Here is a 27996-nt window from a genome sequence, read left to right as displayed (position 1 = left end):
AAATAGCCAAGGGAGACCATAGTTATTTGATCAGGAGGTTTAATTTCCTTCCCTCTCAGCATTGCCAAATGAAATAGCTGGCACTTTTCAGAGGGCACTGTAAGGGGTAACAGGGAGAATAGTGTCTGCCGGCCACAGAGCCCTGCCTCTGCCCAAACCTTAACAAAGCATTCCCAATTCCCAGAGGCTCTATAGAGCAGTCTGGAAATCTGAGAATTTACTCATTCCCAGTGGGGTTGGTTTAACTTTCCTGGGAACTTTGTGCCCTGTGAGTCTAGTTTTAGTCAAACATCAGTATTAAGAGGGAGATGCCCTTGCATTTTCACTCCTTCCCTCTGAAGTTTTGGGGTTAAGGGAAGAATAGACTGAGCAAAAGAGAAGCCAGGGGGAGTGTAATCTGGAACACCATTTCCAGAGCTTTCCATGGGGTCTAGGTGCTGGACTCTTTCCAGGGAAACATATTGATGAGGGGCATCCCATTCACAGGACACAGGGAAACCAATCTTCCCAGGGCAGCCTGGAGGACAGGTTTAAGGATTTGGACAACAGCTCTGCACTGGTCACTCCACATTGAAGAGTTCAGAATCCAAGATGGATGCAGGTGTGGTTGTGACTATCAGTTTTCTATTTCCTGGGTCAACCTAATTCTCTGAGAGCACAGGAATCTGTGAGAGAACTGGGTATCCTAAGAGAGGGTTCACTTTAGAAAGAGGAGAACAGAGGTAACCAGGGTCCTAGGTTATAGTCAGGAGGTCCCAACAGAAATTCGCCATGAAAAACCCTGACTTCTTTCAACAGGTTGGCAGAGACCCCAGGATAAGTTGATTGCAGATTCCTATATTTCTGAGGACACGAACCCCAAAGGGACCATCAGAGAATCTTGCCTTAAGGAACTTGCTAGATGGAAAGTTAGAGAGGGAGGGGGCTTCATCCTCAAGTCAGCAAACTTTCTGCTGGTGGTGGGAGGTGGGGGGAGTCTCTCCATCCAACTGCATGGTCCTCCTAACATGAGTCTCCAAGCATGGCTGAGGCCTCTAAACCACTTCAGCCTAATCTTCCCTCTCCTTCCCCCATCCTGGCTTAGGAGAGGTGTGTATAATGCGGTGGAAGTGGGGTACAGTGAAAGGAGAGAATGGGAGGAAAATTTGGACTCCAGTTGGCCTAGACTACCCACAGGCCACTGGGTTAAAGGAGAGGGAGTAGGGAATGAGTGCTTCTGGAACTCTCCAGTAAGCCTGGGTAATATCCTCACCCAGCGTACCAAAAGGGGAAATGAAACCAGAGGGATAGGGAGGTAGGAAACCAAGCTATCAGACGTTGCTGATACGCACACTAAGGGCACTGCCCTCCTTCTCAGCTTGTTCCCTTAATGACTCCTCCAGCTTGAGCTTTTCGGGGTCTCCATAGCGTACAGTGCTGTCACGGAGGCCACTAGGAGGGGCCACTTTCACAACTTGGTCAAAAAGGCTAAAGTCAGCTACGTATTTGCCACTGGCTGACAGTGAGATGGCAGGTGTGAACTCATAGCCCCAAAGGATCTCCTCTGGCAGGTAAGAAGTACGCACTTGGCAAGTTGCACTGGTGGATTCCACTGTCCCACTTAGGATTAGCACCAGCTCAAAGTCACCCTCACCACTGCGAAGCGGGAGGTCTTTCAAGGGACTGGTTTCATCTACCACATGGTAGAAGGTAAGGGGTAAAATGAGGAAGGGGCTGTCAGAGGCCGTGTCTACTTGGAAAGTCACGTTGACCTGGTTGAGCCGGATATTCTCGCCCTCCTTGGTCTGGTGTGTCTGAAGCAGTTTGCCTGTCACCTGGCAGCCAATGAGGAGGCTCTTACGCATATTGGCAACTCGGATCATAAGGCAGGGCTTCCCATTGTGGGCTGCTACGACTGCGTGCTGGCTGAAACGAATGGTCTCAGCCCGCTTCTTGGGACGAGCAATCTTTGCCAGGAAGGTACCTGTGATGAAGATTTCCAGGATGGTGGTGAGTACCAGCTGGGCAATCAGAAGCACAATGGCCAGTGGGCACTCCTCACTGATGTAGCGGAAACCATAACCAATGGTGGTCTGGGATTCGAGGGAGAAGAGGAAGGCCCCAGTGAGTGTGTGTACCTGTACCACACAGGGGGTATGGTTGGCTGGGGGGCCCAGCTCCAGCAGGTCTCCATGAGCTACAGCTACCAGATACCACACCACGCCAAAGAGGAACCAGGTGCCTGCAAAAGTTGCAGAGAAGAGCAGAAGCTTGTAGCGCCACTGCATGTCGATGAAGGTTGTCCACAGGTCCTTGAGGTAGAGGAAGCGTTTGTCAGCAATATGCTCCATTCTCACGTTGCTGCGACCATCTTTTGTCAGGACTCTCCGCCGTCGTATCCCTGGGCCCATCAGGGGCCGACTTTCTGTCTGAGTGGTCTGACTGTAATATACCTTGGCAACTGATGTCATCTAGAGGGAAGAAGACAGTGTAATGGTGGTTATTGCAGAAATCCAGCCAACTCCTAGCCTCCACTCCATGGAAAGGAAGAAGTAACATTCATTTTGGTACCACTGACTTGTTCTTTTATTAGCAAATATTTATTGAGCATTTGCTATATGCCAGGCACTGTACAAGATGGTGGTAAGTCAAAGATGAAAATGACATCCTTGCTTTCCAAGAACTCACAGCCTAGTGAGAAAGAGGTATTCAATAAGCAAATAATTGCAATGCAGTCTAATATTTGTAATTCTTAGGAGAGGCTGAGAGAAAAGATTAATAAATTCATAGTTTCTTGAATGTGGGGCCAGAGTAAAGAAGGCTCTACTGATTTCCATTTATACCACAAAACAAATTCTGTGAAGATCTCTAATTCTGAAGTAGGGTTCCTCCCTACCCTCATTAATGGCATCAGCAAGAAAGACTATTCTGTTACCAATCCCCATTAACACATACATACCCTTTCTCCATGTTTTCTCCTAACTGCAAGTCTATACTATTGGTGATACTAAGATATTCATCTGGCTCAGAAAATAACAGAAACTGCCCATTCTACTTTTCAAAATGTTCTCTAAGCACCCAGCCCATTTCACTATGTATCAGTATCATCATCATCATCATCATCATCATCATCATCATCATCATCACTATCATCTGGAGAACTTTGGTCTGAGTTAGGTTCTAGGGTGGTGTTAGGAAGAGCACAGACAGGACAAAAAGAGCAAGAAGAAATAAGCAATGGCAAAAGGAGAGGCAACATGCTGAAGCTTTCTGGCAGCACTAGAATATTTTCCCAAGGACTGGGAGAAATTCCAGATTGGAGGTGGCAAAATTGTTTTGAGTAAAGTAGGAAGGTTAGTAGTGTATGTTAGTGGCTATGTCTGCATAAACAAATTCAGGATTGCTATTTGTCCTGATAGTAGAAAGTAGGACAAGTCTCTGAAATAGGAGACAGATCACTTAATACAAGGTGCCTGGTATCCCTGCCCAAGGAGTAACTTGTACTTTTCCAGCAGAGAAAGAATTTTAATCACTTGAGCCCTTTGACTCTGGATATGATGGCCGGATCTTCTGCGAAGGAGCAGGGTGTTCTCAGGGGTGTTTGATCCTTGGGGGACAGAGGCTCATCACATTCTCCTTTCCGAGAAGTCTGAGCCATTGCACTTTGTCATTCTTCTTCACACTGCCCCTACTCCACCTTCTCCACAGCCTGGAAAACTCAAAATTGTTTGGGTCCATTCATATATCTACCTAAGAAAGCACTAAAGTGGCGATTACCAAAGGGTGAGAATCTCAGAATGTTCAGAATCAACCAGAAGCTCATTTTACTAGCCCCTACCCACTTGGGACATTTGCCCCAAGTGAGACTACTTGGCCAAATAGGGATTCCATCTGCTGCCCAATATCCTTAGCTACTTCGGAGCAAAAGGGAAGCTCTGTAATTCTGAAGTTTGAAGAATTCTTATTTAGATCCCAAGTAAAGACCCATTCACTACTCAGTAGTAAGAAACCACCACCATGATGCCTGCATATATATACCATTTTAAAGTTTACACATTAACATGCCTTTTCTTTTGATCCTCAAACTCTTGAAAAGTAAAACCTCCATAAGAGATTTTTGAGGAACTGTTAGAGAACAGAGGAAGTGCTAAAAAGTTGTGGATGAGTGAACATAATTTTAATTTTCCATAAGAAAAATGAGGTACATTTCACAAACTACAGACAAACAGGTGAGATATTGATCCTAGGCAAAATTCTAGAATGGAATATTAAGATTGTGGTATGTGGGCAGAGTGAGGGAAAGGCAGTTATCGGTAGAACCCAGAATGAGGTTACTAAGAACATGTCATACCAAACTAACCTTATTTCCTTCTACAACAAGGTTACCAAAGTGGCAAATCAGAGAAATGAAGCAGCTAAGCAAGAATTTTGACCAGATCTCTCATTATGTCCTTGGGGATACATCGGAGGGGGGGGGGGGGGGGGCGGCGGGGATGAACAGAATACCACTCTAATTGAAAAAAAATCAGTGGTACAGGTGAGAGGATCGTGACAGCCTGCAATCAGTTTTCTAGTGATGTACCAGAGCTTTATCTTTGGCCTTGCCCTATTCAATGTCCTTAACACTAATTTTATTCAAAGTATGGAACACATGGCCATCAATTATGTGGATGACACAAAGTTGAGGTGGATCACAAATGCAAGGTCGGGGGCAGAACTGGGATCCAAAAGGAGACAGATGAGTGGGCCAAATCTAACAAAAAAGATAAATGTTGGGTTACGTATTTGGGTCCAAAAAATTACCTGAGCAAGTTCTGGATTGGAAAGATGTGATTTAGTAAGTAGAACCAAGAAAATAAATTTTAGCAGGAAATAATCATGTATGAGTTACCTATGTGTTTGGGTTGCCAGAAAAGCAATACAGTCTTAGACTAGTTGAATTAAAGTATATAGAATAAGGAAGGAGATGATTCTGCTCTGCTCTGCTCTGTTTATCTCACACCTACGATATTGAGTATCAAGGAACAATCAGGATATGAGAGGATTCAGAACCAGATCATATAAGAAATGGTTGAAGGAAATGGAATTTGGTCAGGAAAAAAAAAAAAGATTATCTGAAAGATATGATGGCTGTGTGCAAATATTTGGTTTGAAGGGCTGTCAAGTGAACAGGTTTGGACTTTACTTTGAGCTCCAAAAGGAACAACCAGGAATAGTGAGTTCAAACCACAGAGAAAAAGAGTCCAGACTGTTATGACAACACTGTAACAATCAGGACATCCAAATGTGAAGAGAGCTTCTCAAAAGGTAGAGAGTTCCCTCTCCCTGGAAGTGTTCAAGGACAAGTTGGACTAGCACTCAGCTTTAATCTCTAGAAGAGATTAAAGCTGAGACAGAGAATGCAGAGCCTGGAGCTTCTAGAGCCCAATGTTAAGGCTGCAGACTCGTGGGCACTGGAGATTTGGGTTACTGGCTAAAACTGTCGTGATTGCCGCCCTCCAGCTGTGTACTCCGCTGTTGCCAGCCTTTATATCTGCCTCCCCAAGCTGTTGTGCCACCACCCACAGCCAAGCAGTTTTGTTCTCCGTGGTGGTGAGAGTCAGAAGCAGATAAACATTCAGCTACACTACACCCCTTGCTGGCCAGGCCAGCGGGGAAGGGAGCAGGCCAAAGTTCCGGAAATGATGGTTGCTGCCCCACCTGAAACACATACTCTTTCCTCTAGAGGGTGCTGTTTCCCCCAAAACAGTCCCTGCCAGATGCAGGGACAGAATCTGAAGAATTCTGAAGATCAGATTCTGAGTGCTAAAAAGAGACAGAAACAGAGACAATCACCTTCTTTCTCTTCCAAAAATTGAACTAATGATTCTTTCCTTGAAACAAAGGCCAGTCATGCCTACAGTGATGTTCCCTCAGCAAATACCATTCTCACCTACTGCTTCTTGTCTGTAGAGTAACTAACTCGGGGCGTGATTTTTTTTAACCTGAAGCTCATGAATGATTTATTCTCCAGAATGAATGGATTTATCAGAGCTTTCTTGAGTACAGGACTGCTCTGGAGTAAAAGCACTGCTCTGGTGCCTCTCGTAACTAAAACTGATCCACAGCTTCCTGCTGCTTTGAGGAGAAGCTCCAAGCCTCTGAGCAAAGTATTCAAAGCCCTTCTTGATTTGGTCTCTGCAGACATTTTGGCTTTAGTCTTGCCACTCTTCTACACAGACTCTGGACTCCAAGCCCCATAAAAAGCCTCACTGTTCCATCCTTTCTGCCTTTGGGCATGCTTTCACATTGCCCTGCTCCATGCCTATCCGACTTATCTTTCAAAATTCAAGTGTTAGTTGCCCCCTTCAAAGTTTTCTCCAATGATCAAAGAAGTAGTTCATCTTCTCAATTTGTCTCACTCCCCATGAGTTTACTAGGCATGGTCTTGTACACATTCCGATTTTAAAATATAGTGATTTGCAGTGGTTTGTTACCATTGTTCTCCATCTGTGAGCTCTCAATTTAAGGCCATAGACTGTGACTTTCATCTGTTTCCCCAGTACCAAGTAGAGTTTGTTAAGAGAAACTGAGTAAAGGAATGACTGAAAGCTTGGTCTTGATGGATGGAAGCCTGAGTCAAGGCTATAGCCTTGATCTACCTCGTAAGAGATGCTGAGTTTATGGAGTCCTTCAGGTGGCACCATGGCAGATTGGGAGGAACTCAAGTTTACACAGGTTCCACTAACCCTGCAGATATCTACAAATCCTTTTTTCAAAAGGTAGGAGGAAGCATACCCCAAGACATCATGCCCAGCTTTCCTCTGGATCAGCTGTTCCCTTTGCAAGTGGATGGAGAGGGAGAGTAATCCTTGAAAGTAGTCGTGGGCATTGGAGTGGACTATGTCAGATTAAGTGACTAGAAAGGATGCTTCAACCCCCTCCATGGGCAATGGCAGAGTGGGCAGGGAAGAGCTGTGCACCTTCTCCTAAAACCCACAGGTTAGAAGGGCAGAGACATGACCCTGAGCACAGAATTTTATGTTTTCTCTTAGGCAAGAGCAACTTGACTGGAAGGAACTTTGAGTACTAATACTAAATGCATTCATTTCCAAATGTTAATGAATCCTCTTTCTCCTCCTACCTTTTTAGTTTCCGAAACAGTTAATGGTGCCATCATCCTCTGCGTTACTACATTGAAAATCTTGAGATCATCTCAAATTCTCCTTTTGCATCTCGATCTTCCTCAATTATCTTAATGTCTTTAAGCTGAATCACTTCATTAGCTTCCTACTCATCTCTTGTCTCCATTCTTTCTCTCAAATCCATCCTATACTGTTCCTGGATTATTCTTCCTCAATTACACTTCTGATCATGAACCAATGAGCATGTATCCAGTACTTTACAAAGCACTTCATCCTCTTGGCATTCCTATAAGGTATTAAGATTATAATCCTTATTTTATGAATGAGAAAACATGACTTGGTAAATTGTAGAACTGAACTCATGTTCAGGTCCTCTGTCTCCCAAACCCATCCACTTTCATTATAGTATAACTGTCTCAATTCATTCCCCAGCTCAAAAGATAATGCAATGTCTCTGTATTATCTACCAGAGAGGCCAGACTCAGTCTGGCATATATGGCCTTCCTTGATTTGCTTCGAAACCTCCTTTCCAGCCTTATTTTCCACCTATTCTCTTGTATTGCAAGCTTCAAGCCAACCAACTATTCCCTGTGTCCTGTTGTACACACCTTGTTGTACACCTGCTCTTCTCTCTTCCTGGTCTCCCCTTCCTTTTTGTCTCTACATATCCAAGATCTCTTTCAGAGGCCATTTCAGTTCAAATGATCCCTCTGCCATAAAGCCTTTTCTTATCACTACAGCCTTAATACCTCCCTTCTCTGAATATGTATAAATATATACACACACAGTTAACCCTTGAACAGTGTGGTGCTTAGGGGTGCCAAACACCTGTGAAGTCAAAAACTTGGGTCGGCTCTCCACATAGATTCCCAACTGTGGTTCAGAAGTACAGTTGACACTTGAACATGGAAGGCTTGAACTGCATGAGTCCACCCATATGCAGATTTTAATCAATAAATACTGTAAATGTATTTTTCTTATGATTTTCTTAACATTCTCTCTCTGGTTTACTTTATTGTAAGAATATAATATATAACATATAACATACAAAATATGTGTTAATCAATGTTTACATTATCAGTAAGGCTTCCAGTCAATAGTAGACTATTAGTAGTTAGTTTTGGAGAAAGTCAAAAGTTATATGTGGATTTTCGACTATGTAGGCAGGTGGGGATCAGTGCCCCTAACCCTCACATAGTTCGAGGGTCAAGTGTATATTCAGCTATACCATTTATTGCGCATCTATTTGGCACAACATGTGTCTTCTACTACAAATAAGCTTATCGAAATAAAGATTCAGGTGTATGTTTTAATTAGTCTGATGTACAATTAACACAGTGTATGACACACATAGTAGGTGCTCAAGAAGTATTTTATGAGTGAATGAATGAGCTGAAGGGGCCTTCCAAACCACTCTCTTTGTAGGGACCAATCTAAGAGAACTGTGAATGGACTTCATCCCCACACTAGGGCTAAGAAGGTGTGGAAGCTCTTTTCCTGGGTAGGACGGATCAAACTTCCCTCTGGTCCAGGGCCTCTTTCACTTTGGGGCCTTCTCATTCCCCCTTTTTGCTTGTGTCTTCTCTTGATTTTTCTTATAATGTTTTCTCTTTTTCCAAATACACGAAACTCAATAACTGATTATCAACTCTAACAGATATGCAAATGAACCAAATGTTCTCATTTGTAATGTTGTTGCCCACCACACAGGAAAACCCATGCAGTTCCAGCTGCATTTTCATGCATTCATGAACATTTTTCAAACATCTACTAGTGCCAGATTTGAAACAAGACACTGGACTATGGAGATGAATTAGATGTAGATTCTGACAATGAGGACCTTATAATCTAATAAGGGAGGCAATCATAAAACAGGCAGGAAGTGATAAGTGGTATCCTGATAAAAGAGGTATCCTGAAGTGCTGGGGAAGTTTATGAAGGGAAAAGTGACATCTAGCTTAAGAGAGCAGAGCTGGGAAAGAAACTAACATGTACTGATTGAGTGCCTCTTATGTGCTAGGCACTGGACAAGGTTTCTGGGGATTTTTTCATGCTAGCTCATATAATTCCCCAAACAACCCTATCAAAATGCTATTATCCTCATTTATATCAGGAAACAATCAGTAAGTAACCAGGAGTTTAATTTTTTCCTGCATATATGACTGTCTCACTCAGGTAAGACTTTACAGAGGAAGGTGGCAATGGGACTGGGCCTAAAGAATAGGCAAGATTTAGACCCTTGGAGATTAGGGTTTGGGGGGTCAAAGAGAAGGCCTTTCCAGGAAAAGGAGCAGTATGAGCAAAAGATATAACACTGAGGAAATTCAGAGCCAGCCGGCAGGCAGGAGCCATTCGTTTTGGTTGAAGTGTTAGGAGCACATGAGAGAATAAAACAAACTGGGAAAACAATAATGTGCTCTGATCCCTAACACCTTCCCCTCCTGCTGCATGTGTTTAGAAGTCAGATTGCTAGAATGAGGGGCAACAGCAACCCCTCGTGGGAGTGGAGACCTCTTCCCTATGGTGTTCTGGCCCGCTGGACATCCTTTCCTAGGTGATTTCTCTTTTTTAGACTGTAGGGTCCTTCTTCTTCCTAGCATTCTGTTCAGGGAAATGGAAGGAGAGAGGGAGAGGGGACCACCATTTACTGAAAGGACTGCTTGAGACCAGTACTTTATATTTCGTCTCTGCGAGGCCTCTGTAAAATGAAGTTTTCTCTTCATGTTTACTGATGAAACTGAGGTTCAGAGAGCCCAGGTGACATAGCTTACGAGTAACAGAGCTGAAATTAGTACCTAGTTCTGGCTGTGTTCCAAAGTCCATTCCACTATGCTTTCAGGTGAATCTTATAGTGATTTTGCCTTCACTGAGCAAATCCAATGCCAGAGAAGATGACACCTAGAACATGCTAGGCAGTGAGCAGGAGCCCACCTGGTGTGAAAACTCCCCAGCAATGCCACCTGGGGTGTGTTTGATGGTTGGTAGTGAGCTCTTTTTGTCATTGTCTTGTCCTAAGTTTCAACTCCTGGGTTTGCATGGCATGTCTTTATTCTCCCCATTTCCTTCTCTTGGGCTGTGCTTGCAGCTCTCTTCCCATTTCTTCTGTCTGTGCTGCCCTGCTTGCCTCCTCTTGTATTTCATGCTAACTCTTACTAAAGTGTTTCTACCTCTGCCTTCCTTCGCATCTTCCTCTTTGTATTTTCATTCCCTACACATCTGTCTGGACCATCCTTCTTCTCCTCATAGTTTCTTCAGTTTCCTGTATCCCATCCCGAAGAGCTGATTTTTAAAGATGGTGATATGGAGGAATAGTATGCTATCCATCTAATCACAAATCTGACCTAATTCTGTACCACGCTGTATCTCCATTGACATGTCCACATCAATAGAGGTATTCTAAGCCCTAAAGCCTCCTTCTTCTCCCTACTTTTTCCCTCCAGAAAACAGCCTCTTGATTTAGGGATTTGGAATTGGGGTCAGAAAGGGAGGCAGTTTCCACTATAGGTATTAACTAATCTAGTTATTTTAAGTTTGAAGGTATTCCTGAACCAATCACTGTAGGGTTTAGATAAATGAGTAGGTGTATAGAAATAGGGAGTGGTGGTACCAGTTTGTTCTATCCCAAAATCTGCCCATCATGCTTAAGTGCTATGTGTTGAGAGAGCCCTGTATACAGAGGGGTTTGGAGCACTATCAGCCTTCGAAGCTGAGGCTAGGCTGGTCTCTAAGTCCACACTCATCTTAGCTGAGCTAGGTATGTGCCCAGCATAAAATTCAGAGTTGGAGTGAGAGAATCAGGTACAAGGGTATTTGAGGATCCTGCCGAGAACTAAGAGGCAGCATTGCCTGGTGGAAAGTAGGTTGGGCCGGGAAGCAAGAGACCTAGGAACCAGTCTCAATTCTGCCATGGACTAGTGGTGACCTTGGGCACATCTCTATACCTCACAGGCCTTTATTTACTTATTTGTGGAATAAGGGTGTTGTTTTAGTTCCACATGTCTCAAACAAGCACATGATTCAAAGCCACATGATTAAATTCAATGTATTTTCCTGAGATATCAATTTTACTCAAAGATTTTGAAGTAAAATCTTATTTTAGTATTAAGCTAATGATGCGCGATAGAGTAAAATAAAAATTTACATAATGTAAAAGACAAAACAAATTTCAAGGATGTCCAATGTGTGGTTCATCCCTGTATCTTTAGGAGTATAATTCTCTATCCTCTGCCTTTCAGAATGAGTTGCTGAGTCAGTTTGGGAGGTGCTGCATTTGAAGACTATCAAGGTCACTTCCTGCTTCAAAATTCTACGTCCAACTTGAGTCCCTCCCACTGCAGTTTGGTCCCATCCCTTCCAGTGGCCTCGGTGGAGAGAGAAAACAGCTACTCACTCAGCCTCCTCTCACCAACCATGTATCTCTTTTGAATACAAAGCCCAACTTGAATAGCAACCTTGGAGGCCTCCAGAAGGAGATCAGCTTGCACTGGGGACTGAAAAGAAGCATTTCTGAGTTTCCAAGTGTTCTTAATGAGAAAGAGAGGGGAAGAGATGAGAAAGGAAAGGGGTATAAGAGGAAGGCCAGTAAGAAAAGCACAGCAGGATTATGTAAGCCCTCAAGGGTAGAAGAGGAATGGAGTTAGGTTTGGGGTTCTTTCCAAACTTGATGTCTTTATTCATTAATCTCCCTCCTGTCCTTCCCCCAAAGAGAAATAAACACTTAGAAATAAAGCCAGATGCACACAAATCTTAAGGTGGGGAAAAAGAGGGCCATGTGTGCGTCCAAGGCCTGCCTTGCCAGCTTAGTCACTGTTGCCTCTGTCCCCCACCCTCAGGTCTCCATCCCCTTCCCTCCCATCCACTAGCCTCAGCCTGACACCAAGGCCCTGGCCCAGGGAAGAATAGGCTTTTCTTCCCTTGTGTCAACATTTGGAAAGTTCTCATAGTCTGATCAAAAGAAAGGATAAAAGCTTTCAGAGCATTTCCTGGGAGCCTGTGACCTCTGTCTGGCCCTTCTGACCACCCTATGTATTTTCTAGCCAAGAGAGGGAGGGACACAGAGATGGGGCCATGTCAGATGTTCTCCTCTGTCCAGACACCAAGCCTGCCTTTCAGTATGGGCTGATCAGATCAGGACTACTGCCCCTTCCTTCACCCCAATCCTCAGGCAGTGCCTTCTGCCCCCTGCAGGTAGGGAACAGTGTTCTCACAGAAAGCGGGCACCTCAAAGACCCCCTCTTCCCAGCTGGAGAGGAAAAATACCTTCCTGGCACATGCCGCAAATGAGCACTGCCTCTTTGATGCATTTGCCCCTACCCCCCACCCCACACTCATAGCACCCCTGACTCCAAGTCATTACCAAGTCTGCTCCTACCCGCTGTCTGGTCCTGCCCATCCTGGTCCTGAGTGAGGAGCTTGGCACTGGGCAGAGTTCAGCTGAGGACAAAGGATGCACCACTGCCTCCCCAGCCCCAGCTCTAGGAATCTCAAGAGCCTCTTGGCCTGGCTCCATCTGGGTCCTCAGAAAAACATCTACTTGGAGATGTTAACCCATACTTCCTCACCTCCACTGAAGAGTCAGAAAAATCAGTATCAATGCTAAGATACAGCTGGAAGCAATGACATTAATAGGAATAACTTCTATTGCCATGGTTATTCTATTATTATCAGTAAGACATGAGACATTGAAGAGGTTCACAAGGACACTGGAAGAGATCTCAGAGGGTCTGGGCTGAGACAATGACTGAGATGTCTGTTCAGGAGATCTTGGTCATGTGCCAGCCTGCCTTGGCTCTCTAATCACTCATCATCTGGCCTCAGCTCCTGAGACTCCACAGTGAGATTCTATACCCAAATGATTCCCAAAGATACTGGTAGAGGGGCTCATACTAGTTTAGAGTTAGAGGTATTCTTCTGGACAGAGCCATCTCAGGAGAGTTCACCTCCACCCCAGCAGCACTTACATCAGAGGGGGCTGGCAAGATTACAGATGGGGACAGGGGAAGCCAGGCGGTGAGAGGGAACTCCTGCAAACTTTAAGCACCAGATAGATATCTGACCCTCTCTGCCCAGCACTGAAGATTTATCTCCCAGCCACCAGGGGGCAGGTCTTGCCAGCCCCTAGGGGCTACCCTCATCTCTGCAGCTTGCTTTCTCTCGTAGACTCTTCCTGCCCCATCCACACCCCAACCCATTCCTTTTACTATTAGGTTGAACCATATGAAATTGCCAATTTAAAAAATTGGGTCCCATGTCAGCAATATCAAATGATTCAATCTACTAATATTTAATAACAATAAGAGTATCAGCGACTTTCAGACCATGAGGCTCTGCAGTCTACAAAGCATATTAGAAACAATTCCACTTGACCCCACACTGCCAGCTGGGAGGCAGAGCAGCACGAAGCTCTCTCCAAGGTCACAGCTGACCTTCTAGTCATTAAATCCAAGGGCATTTTCTCAGTCTTTGACCCAAGCGGCCTCTCTGCAGCATTTGAAACAGATGACAAGCCCATCTGTTCTTGACACTTTTCCCTTTGGCTCTTCCTGTGATATAGTAGGAATCCACTGATTTCGTAGACCTTGATAGCCGTTCAGTAGCCCTGCCACATCTAGGCTTCATGATTTGGGGCAAATCACTTAAATTCTCTGAGTTTCCATTTTCTTTATCTGCAAAAAGGATCTAAAGAATACCTCCCTCACCATGGTGTTGGAAGAATGAGATGAAAGCAGATATGTGAGAGCATTTCATGGGTTGTGAAGCACTAAGTACTCACTGTTACTCTCTGACGTTGTGGTCCAGGTTCCCTCTCTGTTTACTTTTGATCTGCCTCTCTTGCTGTGGTCTCTCCTCTGCCCCTTAACTGTTGGTGTTTCTCAGGGACTCACCATTGGCTCTTATCCCTAACCACTCCACTCTCCCTTCCTGGGCTGTTTCAATCCCTCTCCTGGATTCCACTTCACCTCTGCCTGTCTGTCCAAGTACTGAAAGGTTTCTCCCATGTGGAGCATTCCAGTTTTAACATGTTCAGCCTCATGTCCTCTCTCCTCAAAAGGGAGTCTCTTCTGTTTCCCCTCTTGTTCAAAGCATTACTTACTATCCATTCAGTACCCTGGGTTTCTCTCTTGCCCCTCATCCAGTTTAGTCTCTAGGTCTTATCAATTCTGCCTTTGTGGACTCCTCTTGTGGAAATCTCCTTGGAGCCCACTCTAGTTCCACCTTGTATTCACTCTTACCTGAAATGTTGCAACAATCTCCTGTTCTTCCTGCCTCAGCCTCACCTTCCTCACCTCCACCTGCCTCAGCTGCCACAGGGCCTTTCCCATCACTCTTGCTTTAAATCCTTTAATGAGTTACACGGCTTTTGTAATGAAACCCAAATTTTTGACATAGCATTCAGAACCCTTCACCATCTGATTCCACCCTAATTTTCACAGCCTCTCTTTTGATATTTCCCCCTAGGTCCCCCATCTTCTAGTCACACAGCACTTCTGTTTGCTCTTCAAATATGGCTGCACTCCACTTCCATGTCCCATGCCTTTGCTCATGCAATTCCATCTGCCTAGAATACCCTCCAGAAGGACTTACTCTCCCTCTTTGTTCCTGGAACATTTTGACACATGAACAATATAGCACATCTTTGTCCTTCTTGAGAGATCTTGAGCTCTTTGAAGGCAGAAAGCTTCTCTTTTTAAACTAGTATCTAAATTTAACTTAATTGATTAGTTTAGAGGAAGAATTTGGACTTGAAGTCCCTGATCTGATTCTAGGCTAGGGATGTCAACCATACAGCATGGGGCCACCACTCACCCTGCCCCTCACCCTTAACGGATATCCCTAATTCATCATAGTACTTTTTTTCTCATTAAGTCTCAGAATCTTTCTCAACATGGTGATACAGAGAGCCATTTTCAATCAAATGGTGTTAGCCTAGCAAATGAAACCTGTTATCCTGGCATGTCTGGGTCACAGCCAATGTCCCTATCTGTTCTTCTTTCCCACTATTTGCCATCCTGGTCTGTGTCAGTTACTAGCTATGGGAACTTCGGTTAATCTCTTAAATTTCTAGGGCTCAGTTTTCTCACCTAAGGAGTCAGTAAAACCTTCCATTGTGTGGTCAGAGTTACATGAGATAAAGTATGTGAAATCTTTAAGGGCCTTAGGCAAATATAAGATATTATTATTATCCTACTTTGTAGGTGAAGGAAAGTATCTATTGAATTAGACAAACTAGGGCTCAGACAGGTGGAGTAACTTGCTGACATTTATTTAACAGCTGAGCCGGGAACCTCTGTCCCCAGTCCCATAAACTTTCAGTCACACCTTAGTGGGCTTGATGATGTTCAATGTAAACCCCTACCTTATTTCTCTTTTCTCTAGGTGAACAATGATTTGTGGGGTAGGATAGCCCCAGAACTGGAGGAGGCTTCCAACCCACCATGTTTATCCCACCTCCCTATAATCTCAAGAGTAGGCCCCTTCTACAACCCTCCCAACCTGCTGAAAGATAGGAGAGGTATGCAGTGAGGGATGCTGCATGGAGCCAAGTTCCTCAACTCCTTCCCTTTAGCTCTTTGCCCTCCTGCTTGTCCCTAGCCTTGGTGGCTCCAGGTAGCTAGAAGGCTTCTCAAAGCCCAGGTTGGCCAGGCCCCAGGAGATAAGATTTTTGGGGTGGTGGCCAGTGAGCCACTGAGCTGTCACCAGATCTGCCACCAGAGTCTGAGAAACTAGAGAGGGGCCAAGCTGATGGGGGGACCAGTATGGTTACCTACCTGAGAGAAAAGAGGCAGGCCAACTAGGTCCCAGCTGAAGGCCTCTTTTCTATACACTTTCTCGTCTGTGATTTTAGAGGTTGCATTGGCTAGCGACGAGGGAGGGCTTGGGCCTGGTTGATTGTGAGTCCAAGTGACAGTGCAGGCAGGGAGGCAGGAGTCACACTCCACAGTGTGGAAGCACCCTCAGGAGCAGCTCCCATAGGGGCCATTTTATCTCCCCACTTTTGCCAAGAAGGACCATGCCCACCTTCCCAAACAAGAGAATCTTTTCTGAACAGATTCTTAACCTGTGTTTTGTTCACCGTTATGTCCTCCTCATTGCCTAGTATAGAATTTTGGCTAAGTATTTATTGATTTAAAAGAGCCTATAGGATTGATTTCCATTCATTTTTCCTTCCTCTGTCCCCTCTTTGGTGTGTGACTTGCTTCTTCCTTGGGAAGTTCTCCCTTTAAGCTTCCCACTGAAGTTTCAACCTCCCAACAGTTCGAGGCACTGACTAGATCTCCCCACTGGCCTTCACTACAGGCCACAGAGCCATCTTTTCTCTAGTTTCCCTCAATCTTCACTCCACATTGCCCTCAGCCCACCTGCATCATTCTTCCAACTCTCTGTAATGAGGGGGCCAGATGAGGAAAACGAGGCCCAAAGGGGGTGCACAGTACTTAACAGGAGGGCCCTAATGCCAAAATCCAGTCTTCCACAGAAGGTTGGTTTCTCTTTCATGGTGGGAGAGAGGTAGAAAACTTCAGACCTGGGCCAAAATGGGTCCAGAGTCAGATAATTTTAGACATGAGCTTCCCCATGGATGAAACAGGTCCTTCTGGGAAGCCCAGGGCTTCCTTGTGTCCATACGACCAAGGACAAGAGAACTGAGACTTGGGACAAAGGGAGAAAAAAGACTACGGAAAAAAATGGAAGGGAAGCAGAGGGGTACCAGCTCCTAAGTCCCTAGAATTACAGGTGGAACAGAGGCCATAATAACCTGATCTCTGCTGACCTCGCCAATGTCAGTGTTCTCCACCCTCTACCCACCCCCTCACACACGCACTCCGCTCTCCAGCCACACACTAAGCTTCTCTTGACCAGGCTCTGCTTTCACTTACCAAGAACAGTTCTTGGCAAATAATGAAGCCTCTTCCATGGAGCACTCTTCCTCTCCTCTCTTTGCTTGGTTAATTTTGACGCCCCCTTCAGGCCTCAACTTAGATGTCACTTTCTCTGGGAAGCCTTTCTCGATGTCCACACACACCCAGTAGGAGTTGCGGCCCCTCCTTTGTGCTCTCACGGTGCTATGGACGTCCCCACCTGAGCCCCTACAATGAGCCAGGCCTTGAGCTGGGTGTTCGCACATCATATCATCCTATCCTCTCTGGGAGGCAGGTAGTTCCATTTCCTCATATTGATGGTGTGGAAATCAGACTCGGAAAGGGTATCTGACTTGCCCAGAAGGACGATTAGGAAGTAAAGGTTGACTACAAGTTGAATCTAAGCCTGCTTAAACTGACGTTTGTACTTTTCACCTTGTCACTGTACTGTCATAGAATGTCCATGCTGGGAGGCCCTTGTGGTCATCCCATTCAATCCTCTCATTTCACCGAAGAAAAAACCCAGGCCTAGAAAAGCTGAGTAACTTTCCCATGACTAGACAGATGGCTAGTAGCACAAGTGGTTTTAATCAGAATCAGAGCAATAACCCTGGCCTTCTTTTCCATTCCAGCCTCCCCCTTCCTACAAGATCCTTTCTTGCCCCTGAGGTCCCAAAGGGCCAGGTGCTATGGAGCCAACCTTGGAACATTGTCCACTGAGCTCTTTCTCTGTCCAACCACAGCCGCAGCCCAGGAAGTGTCCGGTGTGACATCAGCAGATGTCAGGAATCCTCCTCATCCCTGCAGCAGCTGACCCAAAAATACACCAACAAGAAAATCAAGAAAAAACAGCAAATAGCAGGCCCATGGCAGGAGATGGGTTCAATGATGCTCTCTGCTAGGGGTGTGAAAATGGGCAAGGAACTTTGAGACAGCTGCAAATCTCATGCCCCACAGGGGCTCTGAGTGTCCTTGGAACTATCTCCCCTCCCTGGCCACCAACCTTTCTTCAGTAGAAGATCTCTCTCATCAGGAGGTGTAAGTTCTCCACCTTTTTCCATCCTTTCCCTTTGCCTAGTACTACCTTATACCACGGGTATACTTCCTGTTAAGTCAAAATTTACTTGCTGCTGCCTAAGCAGTTTATTCTTATTTGTACCTTCAGTAGAGATGAAGACCCATAGATACCCTGGACTTAGGATGCACATTCAGGGAACTGAGCCACCTTCCCCAACAGAAGTCCTGTCAACTCCCTTTCCTTCTCAGGGGTCATTGTTCCATGTATGGAGAGCAACTTCGACCCTCACACAGAGAAGTCTAAGGGGGTCACCCCAGAAGTGATCCCTCTACCCCTTCCCCAATTTTCCACTTATTCCTTATCCACTTTCCTCGTTTGAAGAGAAGGATGGGGTAGGGGTGGCATGAAGACCCTGACTAGATGCAGAACTAGATTCAGAGGTGGCTATGTCCCAGTTCTCTCTCTTGCAGTAGCTAACTGCCTGAGTATAGCTGGAGGGGTTGAAATTCTACCGGGGTGGGCCTCTTTCTCCAACAGGGGACATTGGAAGGGGCATTTGGAGGCAGAAGAACCATACCAGGGTATAAGGGTAGGGGAAGTGTGCTCTAGATGAGGCAGCTTTAGCAGAATCCCGCAGCCAGAGGCGGGGCATTCTAGGTGAGGAGCAGGGTTAAGAAATAGAAAGCTTCTGCAAAGGTGTGTGCCATTCTGATGTAAGGAATCATCATGGAGGTCAGAATTTGATAATATCTGCAGTTAAGCAAACCAATGCTCTCCATCTGACGGAGCTGTGACTCCATCTACCACCCTAGGTCCCAGCACAGCATCGAGCAAGCAGCTCTCAAATCCTTGGGGACCTGGTGAGTCCTCCACTTACTCCCCTTTTAAGGTTCCTGCTCCAAGCTTCTAGAAGATGCCCCAGACCAGAATAGTAGCAGAGGCATAGAACTCCTACAGATCCTTGTATAGACATAGGATATTAGTAGGGAGGGTCAGAGTCAGGCATCATAAAAGACTTGTAATCAATAGAGATCTCAAACTCCGAACCCTAGTAAGAAGCCATGGGGCTTCTCTCTCCAGCCATCCAGAGTCAGAGGGGAGGAGAGGGAATGAAAGGAGGTAGGCTCCCCTGCCTAGAGGCAGTGGACAGGTCAAGGTGACCTTTTGAGGTTCTTTCTAGACTCAGAATCCTAGTTAAGGTCTCTGTACCTGTTATTCACACCTCCCCACCTCCCTACCATGCCCCTACTCTTTCCCAAAAAAGGTGGGTAAAAGATAGCTCTGTGGAAATTCCACATGCCTGTGGGTCATCTGAGTGAAGCAAGGAGGCAGATAATGACTCTCAAAAAAAAAAACAAAACACCTAGAGGCAAGAAACCTCCATTCTCACCCTAGCTCTGCCACCTGGATATATCATGTCAGCTTTCACAAGGGAAATAATAACTGTCCCATCTACCTCACAGGGCCATGAGGGGCTGTGACATACCTGAGTTCACGGGACAAATGCAAGGATCGTCCCCCTGGGCCTCTGCGGCAGCAGGCCAGGGTTCGGTCATTCACACAGAGCTCCTGCAGCGTGCATGGCTCTGCTCTGGGAGTGGTGGTCCTGGCCTACCCAACTTCTCCATGGTTGGCGACATGGGGGCGCCATGTTCGGAGTTCAGCAGAGGCCCTGTCTGTGGTTAACATATAAGCAGGTGGGTCTGGGGCAGCGGGACATTCCCTGCCTCAGGGCTACATTCTTGAGGTCACAACAAGTGCAAACTTGTTATAACCTGTGTTAGAGCAGCAGGGGGCAGCGAGGGCATGGAGTGGGGGATGGTGCTGAGCTGGCTGAGGCTGGCAGTTGGGGTGCCAGGGGTAAAGGGGGGCTGGGCCAAGGGCAGGTGTTCAGGGGCATCTGCGAGTGGATGGTGGCAATCATGGGGGTCTGTGTGCCTAGGGAGGCCACTCCCTGTGCGGTGTGTGGGGCTGCATAGATGAGTGTGTGCCTGTATGTCTCTGCATATATGAATCCTGTGGTAGGAGGAGGAAGAGAGGCGGCAGCCAGGCCCAGCTGGGCAAGTTGAACCGAGGAGTGGGCAGGCTGTACCCCTTCCCCTTCTCTGCTGGCTGCACAGAACCTACATTCCAAATCCATCCACAGCTGCCCCGCCCTGCCAGCTGGTGCCTCTCCCCTCCGCGTGCCCATTTCCTCAGGCCACTCAGGGAGTCGGTGGGGGTGGGCTCCTGCCCATCCCCCCTGGCCCTGGGCCCACTCCCTCATGCTCTCTGGGCCCTCCGGACACTGGGGCGGGTGGAGGGTGGTGGTGGGGGGAGGCTCTGAAAGCAGGTGACTGTTTGGGGGAACTTGGGGACAGAGCCCCCATTGTGCCCGCCCCTGAGCCGCCTCAATGGAGCTCTTTGGCACAAAGGGGCTTTGACAATGGGCAGGACATTAGTATGCAGAGCCAGCCCCTCAGCCCTCTCCCTGTCCCACAGCCCAGGAGGGGGAAGTAAGGGGCTGCTGGCTGCTCCAGTGAAGGCAGGGGGTGGGGCAGGGCTAGTCTGAAGCCATATCGGCCCACAGGGGCTCCCTGGGGGACACTGCCCAGGAGTCAGGGCAGGGAGACTAGACTAGGGCCCCCAAACCTGCCACTCGCCAGAAAGAACTTTTCAAGTGGAAAAGGCCACGGGGGACTGGCAGGGGTAGGGGAGGAGGGGCTGTGGGAGGCCAGGCAGGTTCTGGAAAGAAGCGGTGGCAGTCTGAGCCCACCCACTTTTTGCCTCAGTTTTACCCTTTATTCAAGAGAATTGTGTGGGCAGGAGAAGAAAAACGGAGCAACAGACAGCAAGATCTTAAACCGAAGCCCGCAGCATCTGAGTTGTCTTGGGGCCTGCGGGTGGGATCTGAACCTCTGGAATGCAGAAAGGGCGTGCCCTCAGGACTGGGGTAGTTGGGCTTCTGAGGAAGGCAGCTCCTGCAGCCCAGCTCAGAGGAATTTGGCTGATGGGCCCAAGAGCCAGAACTAGCTGTTCCCTGGTGTGTCTGCCTGTCTCCCCATCTGCCTCATCCTCTTCCTCATGCTGTGGGGAGAGGCTTCTCTTCTCCTGCCCAAGGACACCCCAGCCCCTCCCCCACCCCCACTAACACCCTCAGCTACCAGCTGCCTTTCCTAAGGTGCAGTGCCCTGTCCTAGGGCACCTCAGAGCAAAGGGCAGGTCAGGAAAGCCTGGGAAAAGGAGCGGGGCGTGGAGTGATGGAAGTGCTGAGAGTAGGCTCTAAGGAAGGGGCTGCAGGTACCACAGGAGAGGCAGCGCTGTCCACTCACAGACTTCCTCTGCCCTGGGCCAGGAACCCCCAGGAAAGAGGGCTGCTTTACAGAACTATTCCCCACAAGGCAAGACAGAACGATCTTCTGGGCTTAGGAATGTCTTCTCCTGGCGTTCTTTCTCCTCTTTTTAGTTGCTGTGATGTCAGGAAGTCCTCCCTGCGATCTGCCCTGAAGGCTTCCTGCTATACTACCGTGGGCCCTGAATGGCTCACCTGGATTGCTGAGGGAAAGGTAAGGTCTGCTTCCTTACCCCTCTCAGGACCTTGGGTTTTCTTCCCACTGGAAAAGTCTGGTGAGGAGAGCATAGGGCTAGGAGTAAGAACTCCTAAGTTCAGAGCCCAACAACCTTGTTAACTTTCCCTGGGACTTTGCACAAGTGCTTTCCCTCCCTGAGCCAAGAAGTCCCCATCTGTAAAGCGGAAAGAATCAACTCTGTGGCTCCCTGCCTTCTGGGCTGATGGGCAGTGACCCTGGGGACAAGGGTGTGGAATTTAATAAAAGCTCACATTATTCAGCACTATGCTAAGCCCTTTCTAGTTTATGTCATTTAGTTCTCAGCAACTCAAAAAGCAGGCACTTTTTTAAAGCCTTGTATTATAGATGAGGAAACTGAAACACAGAGATGTTAATAATTTGCCCAAGGTCACACAGCTAGTGAGTGGTAGGCCTGAGATTCAAGCTCAGATAGGTAGTCTGTTTCCAGAACTGACATGATTAACCATGGCCCCGTACTTCTTCCCTCATGAAAACATTCAAAAGACCATGGGAGACTGGGGGAAATCAGTCAGGATATCCAGATTGGCCCAGTGTGTTTTGAAATCATTTCCTGAGGTTCCTCTAGACTGGTAATTCTAAGTGTGGTCTGGGGTCCCTGAGGGTTCCTGAGACCCTTTCAGAGGCTCTCTGAGGTCAAATCTATCTTCATAATAATGCTAATATGTTCTTTGCTTTTCTTACTTTAATTCTCTCATGAGTGTTCAGAGTTCTCCAGAAGCTGTGGGACACATGATATTGCAACGTGTTAAATGCAGGCACAGCCACGAGAAATCAACTGTCTTCTATTAAGCCAGACCTAGATAAGCTCTGTGAAAATGTGAGACAATGCCACTCTTCTTACTAAACTTTTCGTTTGTTTTTAAAATATAGCTATTTTTTATTAAAAATATCATTCATATTGACAGGCAATGGGTTTAATGTTTTTAAATGAATTAATAACTATTTAAGTCTTCTCAGTTCTCATTTCTAACATATCAGTAACAATAACCCACATAAGCAAAAGCTCTTTGATACCTTCAATAATTTTAAGAGTGTAAAGGGGTCCCAAAATCAAAAAGTTTGAGAACCACTGCCCTAGACTAAGACATACTCTATCTCTCTTTTTGCAAGTTGCCCATGTCTTTTTTATCAAAGGGTCAAACAGGGAGGTTTACACGTGGGGAGGAGATGTGTGCCAGGGTCTCATGGTTGGGACTAACTGATGGGCTAGTGAGGGGACAGTCCCTGGAGGAATGTAAGACTAAGAGGTCAGGCCTAGGCCTCACTTGGAAGGTGTCCCAGCTTACAATCCCCTGCTCAGATGTATGCTCAGGACAATGGGACTGTCCCAGGTTGGACCCTCATCTTTGCCCTTGTTCCACCTTGTATGCCTGCTGACAAGCCGCATCAGGTGGAGTAGCCCTTCCTGGTGAGGAGAGAAAGGCTCTGTGGGGCCCAGATACCCAAATGGATTTTTATGTTTGGGCCAACAATGTTTAAAGGACTGTAAATTGGGGGTTCTGGGGTCTGCTGCTTATAATCTTCAGCTACACTGTCTCCACAGGATGGGGAGTTGGTAGAAGAGGGATTTCTCTTGAGGTTCCCTAGAGAGTTGGAAAATAGGGTCTTACATATACCCTACTCCAGGACACTTGGCCTCTAAAACCAGGGTCCTGGCCCCAGAATCAGCAATCAGAAAGGTCTCCTAGCTAGAGCTAAACTGGTTAGCAGGCACTCTCGGGCTGAGGGCTTGGGGCAGAAAGAGATACCTTCATTTCAGGAAGTTCACATTCTGACACAGGCAGAGCCCCGACCCTAGAGGAGCCCCCATGCAACAGGGAAGACAGGATATCACCTTCAACATCGCCACTGCATTGGCATCTTGGGAAAAGTCAGACACAAGGGACAAGGGACAAGCAGGATGCTGAGGAGAAGGGAGCACAAGATGACAGAGCAGATAGGAAAATGGGAATGAAGCTTGGCGGTAGGGGTAGGACTCAGACTGTGAAGGCCCAGAGTGGGAGAGTTTGGCACAATTGCCATCGAATATGTCCCCTGGAACAAAGTTTGAATGGGAGAGTCCCAAAGTATGGGGGTGCTGGAGGGAATGAGGAAAGGCTTATATAAAGTATCTTGAAGACTATGGGAATTTTCATCTGAAAACTAATGAGGATGTCTGGGTAGGAAAGGAGCAAGATAAAACTGATGCTTCATGGTGACAATTTTAATGATAATTTGTGGTAGAGAGGGAATCTAGGAAAGACAGGCTGGACGTCTTTCCTAGAGAGGTCATTATGTGGGTATCCAGGCTGATGACATGGACAAGCTGACCAGGGGACAGAAGAAGAGAAAGGCACATACACCTGAGAGAAGGTGGCAGGGGGATACCTGGTCAGGGAGAGGGACAGGCAGGGCCATGGAGGGAGGGGACAGAGATGAGAAGGGGGTAGAGAGAAGCTGAAAGAGAAAAGCTGCTCAAAATGGGGAAAGAGACTATCTGGGGGAAGCTCAAAACCTCAGTTATTGAATCTAAGTTGAAGACAGGACATCCACTTGGTCAAAACTACAAGAGGAAGGTGACCCAGGCCCTGGTGCTGGCCTTCCTATTGGAATAAAGAGAGGAACCTCATCTTAAACTATGTGATAATTCTCCCACCATCCCAAAGTTTAGAAGGGCAGAGGGATAGAGATCTAGGAGAGAACCTCAGAAAAACCACAGTGAAAGGCTGGGGCAAGGCCCAGGAACCAGGAAAGATAACAGTAGAAAGAGTCAGAGCACTTTCTCCAGGCCAAGCACCATTTCAAACCCTTTACAAATATTGACTCTTTCCATCCACAACTATTATTAGCCCCATTGTAAGGATGAGGAGATTTGTGTAGCTAAGTGGTGAAACCAGGATTTAAACCCCAGGAAGTCTGACTTCAAGGCTGTGCCCTTAACCACTACGCCTACTGTCTCTCAGAAAAAGCCAGAACAGAAAGGAGCCCAGGGACAGCACTGTGGCATGGGACAGCCATCTAGGAGAGGTCTCTTGACAGTTGCCACAAAAATCCCTGCGCTTACCTGAGCTTCACAGCTCCCCTCAGAAGTCTTCACGATGGGCTCTTTTGTTTTGGGATTTTTGTTTTTGTTTTATTTTTTGGTCCAGAGGGTGGTCTCCCTTTCTTTCCCAATCTTCATTTCAGATTTCTTTCTTTTTATGGTATGTGCTTCCTGAAATTTAACTTAAGTTCTTCTGGCTGCAGCCTCGCCCCTTTCCCAGATTTTCTGCCATTGGAAGAGAAGGAAATGGCCATATACACCCTTCCTATGTTACATCTTTTTAGAGGCCTAAGTGCTAATTCAGTTGTCTCAGGGTCCTGCTTCTCCAGCCTCTTTCTCCAGACCACGCATTTCAGTTTTTACTTCTCTCCCACATTCCAGAGCAAGTCCCTCCCTATTCCCCACCACCTCAAATCCAGCGCCAAGCTGGCAAACACCCATAGGAGAGTTTTTCTCACAATCCTTTTCTCTTTGCCCTTTCAAGGTTCTGATGGGAGAGGTGATGAAGAGGGGCCACCTAAATGCACTGTCTCCATAAAAAAAGGGTGACAACATGTATATTAAACTCAGATGAAGAAAGAAAGATAAGCATTGAATTTAGGCTGTGATAGAGTGGGGTGATGCGGTAAACTCAAAGAGTTCTGATTCCTGGCCAACTACCCTTCATTGGGTGCTAAAACACTTGGATTCCAATCTTCCCTCTCTCTCCAGTCTTTCTGCTATTTCATTTCAATGGTGTGCCTTGGATTATCCCTTCTCTCTGCCCTCTTCCAGGGCCTCACCTCTATCCTGGACAGCTTGGTCTCAGCCTGGACAGTAGCACTGACCAGTCAGGAAAGAGAAGAATCTAGGCCAGGAAGGGGAGGGAGAGTGGAGGTTTTCCCTTCTGTCCTAAATAACCCTTGTCAGGAAAGTTGAGGGGCTCCATTGCCCAATGTCTCTTTCCCTCACCACCAATGCCTATCTTCCATCTTGTGTGCATTTTGCTAAAAGGCCCAGGAGGCCTTTTCTCCTTTGAGGAAGTGGGTGTTGCTACATGACTCATGCCCCAGAGCCCTAAACCCCTTATCCCACCACTCCGAGGATGACCCCAGAAGACTTTAGTTGTGCCCACCCAGATCCTAGTGTCCTAGCCTCTCTGGTCTCTAGGGAGAGCAAGAAAAGGAGTCCTCTGGGTCTTCTGCCAGGCCTTTCCCTTATAGCCCAAGCCAACAAAACTGGAGCTATAAATGAGCTCATGCACAGAAATGCAGGTGTAGGGCACAGGGAGCAGGTGGGGGATGCCAGAGGGCAGACAACGAATCCTCCCACACAAACATATGTGTCAATAGACTGGATGTGGGGTGGATGTTGAGGGATAGATTTTTTCTTCCTCAGAGTAGGGGGCAGTAGTGGGATTCTTCATTACAACCACAGAAGGAATGGGACCATAACCCTGACCCCCACCCCCACTCAGTGGAGTCACTGCCATTTGATATCCAGAGACAAGTTGGCTGCTGGGCTCCGGGTGGGGGTTGGGGGGATGGCTCAGAAAACAGCAGCTCCTTTCAGGACCCAGGTTGGCAAGGGCTTTGGGAGGCTGGACTGGCCCAGATCACCCCCAAACACCCCCTCTCTCCTTCACTACCACCACCAAAGAACTGGGGTAGGGCGGAGGAAAGGAGTTGGCACTGCCTGGGCCATGCCTATTGCCTCCGCAGACCAGCCCTGGCCCCTCTCCCAGGCGTGGCATCTTCCCTCCCCCTCTTCCCTCATTTCTTCCTCCCCGAAAAACTAGCTATGAGCCAGGACACCTGCTTCCTTCTATACTTGGTCCCCTATACCCATCCTATACCTTGAGGAATTAACAAGCCCTACCCCTCAGCACAGAATGGTTCCCTCCATCACGCCAGGAATGAGTTCAGAAATTTTTGGAGATTAGAGAGAGGGTTTTGGGATGAAACTAAAAGGAACCCAGTTGTGGTTGCTGGCCCCTCTCAGGCTGGTCTCTTGATACCCACTCCAGGCCCTCTTCAGCACCCATGGCAAGTGTCACCCCTCACAGAAAGGCACCAACTCTCTCACATCATCTCCATCTCCATCCAGAACTGCCTAAAGCAGTCCTGGTGAGGAAAAAATTCAAACCCCACAACCAAAGGCAGACTGGCCAAAAATCTTTAGGCAGAATTCATATTGATAAGCAACATAACCAGGCTTTAAGCCTTGGCTCCCTTTGGGTCCAAATTTGTACTGGCTTCTTCAGCCCCCCCACCTCCCACCCCACTGCCCCATTTAAATGCCTCACTCTGCCTGGGGCACTTCATTAACAGGAATGAAATCTCAAGATAACAGAAGCCCTACTCCAACTTTTGCCAGTTTTATCCTTTTATCCATTCTAGGGTTCAGCTCTCCTCCCTCAAATCAGGAAGTTCCTACCCTCACTTCTTTCCTATTACAGGTGCCCTTGGTTAGTTCTTGATGGGGAGAAGGGATGGGATGGGAAGGTCATCACCATCTGAAAGTAAATGCTAGAGCCCAATCTGTCCTTCATCCTCTAGCAGGAGTAGCCCTGCTGCTTTCCTCCTGGGGATCTCAGTGTGAAACAGCCAGGGGAGGAGAGCGGTAATGGGGAGGTGTCCTGAAGTGGAGGGCAAGTCAGAATGGAAAGAAGAGACTGAGTGGGAAGGGATCTCAGGCACACCAGGCTACTGAGGCTAACCTAAGCTATATGTGTTTTTCTTTCCATATGTGAACTAGTGATCAGTGGGCGTCGCTATGTGAGTGTCACTTTATGGGGAGGGGGGAAGGGGCTGAGAGTGGGAGGAGAAGTAACCTGACATTCTGGGAAGAGAAGGCACTGTCTGGAGTGCCAGTGTGGGGGATGCATGGTTACAGGTGGTGGTTACTATATTTGTTGGAGGAGCTATGATCTAACTGCAGGTCTGTCCAGTGGGAAGGGGCATCAGGAAAGCCCCTTCCTTCGCCTACAAGGCTGAGGTAACCAGCTTGGGTAAAGTTACTTTTTGGGGGAGCCCTTCCGAGGAGGGCCTAAGGCAGGAGGCTGGGGAACAGTGCCACACTGCTGAGGCCAGCGAGGGTAGGGAACGGCGGGGGGGGGGGGGGGGGCTTGTGGCCCCTATAACTGGAGAGCAAAGTGGACAGGACTCCGGAGGAAGCGGCAGCACTCCCTCATCAGGGCCGGGGACTTACCTTGGGTCCGGGTGGAGTAGCCCCTCGGATGGGTAGTGGTACAGACAGACAGACGGGGCGGGCAGGAGTGAGGAAACGAGCTGTGTGACGGTCAGGGCCAGGACTCTTAAACCGGAGCTGGGATCAGATAAGGACTGGTCCTGGGGCCGGGGCCGGGGTCGGGCCGGCTAGGGGTAGAGCTGGGCCGGGCCGGGCCGCCCCCTCCCTCCGCAACTCC

At 47.3% G+C, this 27996-nt stretch overlaps 1 protein-coding gene across 1 annotated transcript; it reads right to left on the bottom strand.

Annotated features, from left to right (window-relative positions):
- Position 1: 1 nt before the first annotated feature.
- KCNJ10 (potassium voltage-gated channel subfamily J member 10) lies at positions 2-27996 on the bottom strand. The gene is made up of 2 exons (XM_011373085.1): positions 27780-27996; positions 2-2450 (listed from the first exon to the last, which is right to left on the bottom strand). Exon 2 carries the CDS (start codon positions 2448-2450, stop codon positions 1311-1313), a length of 1140 nt encoding a protein of 379 aa, XP_011371387.1. The 5' UTR covers positions 27780-27996; the 3' UTR covers positions 2-1310.

Source organism: Pteropus vampyrus, unplaced genomic scaffold (assembly GCF_000151845.1).
Source record: "Pteropus vampyrus isolate Shadow unplaced genomic scaffold, Pvam_2.0 Scaffold217, whole genome shotgun sequence".
Lineage (NCBI taxonomy): Eukaryota > Metazoa > Chordata > Mammalia > Chiroptera > Pteropodidae > Pteropus > Pteropus vampyrus.
Note: the sequence above shows the minus strand (reverse complement) of the source record. Positions and strands in the feature narration are given on the sequence as shown.